Source organism: Salmo salar, chromosome ssa09, assembly GCF_905237065.1.
Source record: "Salmo salar chromosome ssa09, Ssal_v3.1, whole genome shotgun sequence".
Taxonomy (NCBI): Eukaryota; Metazoa; Chordata; class Actinopteri; order Salmoniformes; family Salmonidae; genus Salmo; species Salmo salar.
The window spans coordinates 111,371,643-111,376,880 of record NC_059450.1 but is presented as its reverse complement, the minus strand read 5'-3'; the positions used below and the strand labels follow the sequence as shown (position 1 = coordinate 111,376,880).

Sequence of the window (5,238 nt, the reverse complement as noted above, 5' to 3'; positions counted from 1 at the left end):
CTTACAGTAATGGGTTCATACATTTTAGTACTACCATGTTATAATGCTGGTATTACACCACCATTCTGACGACTTCTAAAAAGGTAGGCCTACTATTGATAAATCTGAGGTTTGGTTCTGGAATCATGGTAACTGTACCAAAGAAGAATTTGATTCAGCAAGTAAAACTGCACTGACATCTGTGATATCTACAGTACAACATGCTAAAAAAGTAGCACAATGGTGTTATTCAGTACTGTTATAGTTAGATTGCAGACGTAAACGGAAGTATCGTTGCATTAGATTCATTGGCTTTATTTTCAGAAATGTCAAGGCAGTTACAACACTGCAAATAAAACTCACAAACACAGCATAAACACTCGTACACACAGTTCCACAAAGGCACTTGTTGACTGGACAGTGCCTCTGGTTGTCACATGATTGTGGTGGGATGCTACAGAAAGTGAAGAATCACAGGGGCCCGGGCCAGCCAGACATCCACTCTGACCTGTACAATGCAGGAGGGAGGACAGGTGACTTTGTACCTCTCTTCACCTGGCCGGTAGGGGGCACTCGGTGCAAAAATGTCTGCACAACCTCCTTATCTGTAAACACAACACATCAGTCAACATAAATACAGTGCTCCAGGGTGAATTTTCCCTTAGGCACAGATCTAGGATCAAATTCCCCTGCCCCAATCCTTAACCATTAGTGGGGGAAATGCCAAACTGACCCAGGATCAGTGTTTATGGGAAACTTCAAGCAACCAAACAGGGAAGTGATTTGTAACTAGGAGAATAGGGTCAGAGTTCATAACAAGAGTCCATAGCTCACCTTTGTCAGGTAGATGTCTGCAGAACTGCTGGAGCTCTTGGGGTTGTAGAGAGCGGAGCACGGCCGAGACATCGGTCGTTATCCCTCCAAATTGTCTGTCGTAGGTGGTCAACTGGGACCTATTCTCCTGGTTGTGGATGTGACCATGAACAACAGTAGGAACTAGAACAGAAAGGGGAGGGAGATACACTGAGATCTCTAAGTGATTAGCCTGGTAGGTCATTTAATTATTTAACTAGGCAATTCTTATTTACAATGACGGCCTAGGAACAGTGGGTTAACTGCATTGTTCAGTGCAGAACGACTAATATTTACCTTGTCAGCTCAGGAATTCAATCTAGCAACCTTTCGGTTACTGGCCCAATGCTCAAACCACTAGGCTACCACTAGGCTGCCTTATTTCACCCGAGTTTAGCCCTGAGCAACATTGTGCAGCGTGGGAAAATATTAAATGGCACCCTATTCCGTCAATCTAGGATCAGGGATGGGCAACCCCCATCAAAGTTGCCCATCCCTGATCCTAGATACAGATCTAGGATCAGCTTCCCCTCCCCCAATCCTAACCATTAGTGGGGAAAACACTGACTCAAGATCACTGTCTAGGGGCAACTTCACTCTACTCATAGGCTGCATCCAGGCAGCTCATAACTTACCTATACCCCTGGGGGCAACGCCGTGCAGTGCGTTGCAGCCATAGCGAGACATGTTGCCCCGCAGTTCAGACCGTTCCCTGGGCTGGCGGTAGTTGTGCCTCATCTCTGTGTGCGTGCAGTGAGGGACTTGGCGCTTGTGGTTCAGCGGAGTGAGAATCGGGTGGGTCAACTGAAGTCCTGTAAAAAGACAAAAGTGCAGAAGAGAAAACTTGCAAGGAGAACGCTGTAAGGGGTAACAAACAACTAGTGTCACGCCCTGACCTGAGAGAGAGGGTTTGTTTCTCTATGTGGTTAGGTCAGGGTGTGGGGTGGGCATTCTATGTTTTGTATTTCTTTGTGTTGGGCCGAGTATGGTTCCTAACCAGTGGCAGCTGTCTATCGTTGTCTCTGATTAGGAACCATACTTAGGCAGCCTGTTTTTCCTTTGGGTTTTGTGGGTAGTTGATTTCTGTTTAGTTGTAAGTACCTGACAGAACGGTCGGCTGTCATTTTTGTTTAATTTTGTAAAGTGTTCATTTTTGCATTAAACTACAAGATGAACATATTCCACGCTGCACCTTGGTCTACTCATTTTGACATTTGTGACAACTAGAGTGAAGTTGTACTACTGTCTTCTGCTCAAACTAAAGACAAAACACCCCAAAACGTATATTTACCAGGATTCAATCATTTGCAGGTAATGGTTTCCACATAGTGCTTTCAGACTTGTGTTTTAATTCCACAGCAAAGTTATTTATAAACTGAATCATTACATGGCAAGACCTGTTCAGTTCAGACACAAACCTGACTGAGAAGTCATCTAGTGCATGCAACTTGACTTATTATGTCCTGTACAAATAAAAACACTTCTGAAAGTGCTATCAGGAATAGCCCTATCTGCTTGATTGAATCCTGGTAAATAATTGTTTTTGGGGGGGTTCCGTCTTCAGTTTGAGCCGACTTCAGTTGTTTTTTTCCCCTTACAGCTTTTGTAAGCCTACAGTATCATACTCTGTCATAGAGATACTCATGCTGGGGAGTACTTCGAAAACACTGGGAACTTCGAAACAGGGACAAAATTAGTATGGGTATCATTTCAGACACAGCTCAGAGCCTATATTCATAAAGCCTCTCAGGGTAAGAGTGATGATCTAGGATCAGTTTAGCCTTTTAGAGCTTAATTAATAAGATTACATGGAGAGAGGGGGAACCTGATCATAGATCAGAAATCCTACTCTAAGACGGAAAGTATTCAGACCCCTTGACTTTTTACACATTTTGTAGGTTACAGCCTTATTCTAAAATGTATTCAATTGTTATTTTTCGTCATCAATCTTTCCGAAGGCACTGTATGCTCCCTGATCTCTCTACCTTGAGGCATGCCCAGGTAGTCAGTCCGGTAGGTGGACCGGTATTGGGCAGTCAAAGCGTTTCGGATCTCTTCCTCAGAAGGAGGACTTTTCCAGGGGGACCAACCACCTCCAGAGCTCTGCTTCTGGCCCTTGGGCAGTCGCCACACCATGAATGACTAGAAAAAAGGAAGAATGTTTAGCACTTTTCATACAATACATCGCTGCCCAAAGAGCTTAAATGTTTAAGTAATAAAGCATAGAGGTACAATAATAAGAACGTAGTGATAACAGGGATGTGTCCCAGATGGCACCTTACACTCTTAGAAAAAAAGGTGCTATCTTGAACCTTAAAGGGGTTTTCGGCTGTCCCCATAGGAGAACCCCTTTAAAGAAAGTCTCTACCTGAAACCAAAAACGTTTCCCCGGTGTGGACAGCCGAAGAACCCTTTTGAAACCCTTTTTTCTAAGAGGGTACAGTGCACTACTTTTGACCAGCGCCCTATGGGCCCTGTTCAAAAGTAGTGCACTATGTAGGAAATAGGGTTCCATTTGAAATGCAACCCTGGATAGGGGCACCAGAGGGTACAGACAGGTTAGTTAGCTAAATGTTAGATTAATGTTTGTTTGAAGCTTTTCTTTCTGTAAAAAGGTCATGGAAATGTATGAAAGTTTAGACTTTTCTAAATACTTCATGTCCAGAGGATTGAGTGTGAATGTGGATCTGTACCTGACTGGGATGTGGGTTGTTCCTCCTGTTCCCAGAGGCTGATCCTGTGCGAATACTGTCAGGTTTAGTGGCTGGCTTCCAACAGAATTCCTCATTGTACACAGTGGCACCCACAGGACAAGCCTGTGCATAGGCGTTTCTATAGGCTCTTGTCGTTGTAGGACTGAAAAAGATTTCACAAAAGGAGAAAGGAGACATAGCCTAAATGTGAATAATATAAACAACATAATGAAATGGAAATGTATTCATGAATAGTCAATAATATTTTCAGGCCTACGGTAAAACTGGTGTTGATGAACTGGGTCGATAAATAAAATCTCTTTTCTGCGATGTTTCATATGGGTCCCACTCCCACATATGTCTGTCATCTGAAATATCAAGTTAATAGACAATAACTAATTTAAATTAGTATAAAGGGGCGGTTTCCCGGGCATTAATAAACCTAGTCCAAAAAGCATGCACAATGAAGAATAAGCCTAGTCCTGGACTTTAAAGCAAATTCAATGGAGAATCTCCATACAACTATATTTATTTGTCCAATACTACAATCAGAGTCCGAGAAACCACCCCAAAAAGTCTCATGTCAGGTAATCTGAGGCTCCTCACCCACGGCTGCCATAGCTGTTTTTGCTCGTGATGAAACGTTTCCAGAAATCGGAATATTTTGGTTATTGGGCGCGATATCTGGACACAAATGCACACATCTCTTCTCTAACTGCCTGGGATGGATGTGTTAGGCAAACGTGTCGATCATGCGTTTGATGATGCTCGCGGACTGTTCCGTGGTGCTTGAATCACAAGCAAAAGAAAGTCATGAAAAATACGCAACCAATGCAATTTAACATAATAACAATTATGACGTCAGAAGTTATGACACTTCAATTGTAGGCCTACCTGGTTCGCAGGATTCTTCATCTTGAGTTTGCATTGTTCAATTTGGCCTATCTAGAAAACTTGTTTTCAGGGCTCCGTAGTGTGCAACTGTGTGTGCTGGAGTGTGTGCTGGAGTCCTTGGTTGTTATAGGAGACACACAACAATTCCTGTGAATTACACAACAGCCGCGAGGGCAATTTGATGATTGATGCTGTGCTGCCTGGGGGGCTTGGACCCGCATGAAAGATTCAGCATCACATTTGGCTAGGTGCCCCAAGGGTGGTAGACTGGGTTACTGGTGGTTACACTGTTTTATTAAAGTATATATCTGTTTTAGTAAAGCCTGCCGAATAGGCTATGTCGTTGTGTTTGCAAGTGTCCGAGTAAATATTCTGTAACTGGCCAGACAAGTGAATGCAAGCACAGCATCTATTTTCTCGCCATTAATGGCCAGCAGTTATGCTGATATATTGTTGGGCCATATAATACAGTCATTGTGTGGTGCAGTTTTTTGAGTTTATTTTTAAAATAGCATTTTAAAAGATTTCAAAATTTGACACAAACAAATGTTCATTCATTTCCGCGGCACTGAAACAAAGATTATGGCCCGTGACGTGAACGGGCAAATTGATCATTTTAAACTTGGTGGACCTGGATGCTGATTGACTGACAGCCATGGTATACCACGGGTGTGACAAAACATTTATTTTTACTGCTCTAATTACGTTGGTAACCAGTTTATAATAGCAATAAGGCACCCTGGGGGTTTGTGGTATATGGCCAACATAACACGGCTAAGGGCTGTGTCCAGGCACTCTACATACATAAGAACAGCCCTTA

General features: G+C 43.1%; 1 protein-coding gene across 2 annotated transcripts; it reads right to left on the bottom strand.

Moving 5' to 3' along the window:
* Positions 1–268: 268 nt before the first annotated feature.
* tex26 (testis expressed 26) lies at positions 269–4,687 on the bottom strand. Of its 2 annotated transcripts, XM_014213685.2 has the most exons (8): positions 4,419–4,687; positions 4,131–4,312; positions 3,802–3,892; positions 3,525–3,687; positions 2,817–2,973; positions 1,467–1,643; positions 814–975; positions 269–584 (listed from the first exon to the last, which is right to left on the bottom strand). In XM_014213685.2, the coding sequence occupies exons 2-8, from the start codon at positions 4,141–4,143 to the stop codon at positions 451–453; spliced, it is 897 nt and encodes a 298-aa protein (XP_014069160.1). In that variant the 5' UTR covers positions 4,144–4,312; positions 4,419–4,687; the 3' UTR covers positions 269–450. The 2 variants fall into 2 exon arrangements, with proteins under 2 accessions (XP_014069160.1, XP_045580276.1); XM_045724320.1 differs by lacking the exon at positions 4,419–4,687 and having other exon boundaries at positions 4,131–4,395.
* Between the last annotated feature and the right edge of the window lie 551 nt (positions 4,688–5,238).

Bases quoted from the DNA above. Each gene is read 5' to 3' on its own strand.
- tex26 (XM_014213685.2), bottom strand. The intron at 2,974-3,524 runs GTACAGATCCAC...CCTTTTTTCTAG, and splicing joins ACAACCCACATCCCAGTCAG to TCATTCATGGTGTGGCGACT. The intron at 585-813 runs GTGAGCTATGGA...TTGTGTTTACAG, and splicing joins CAGACATCTACCTGACAAAG to ATAAGGAGGTTGTGCAGACA.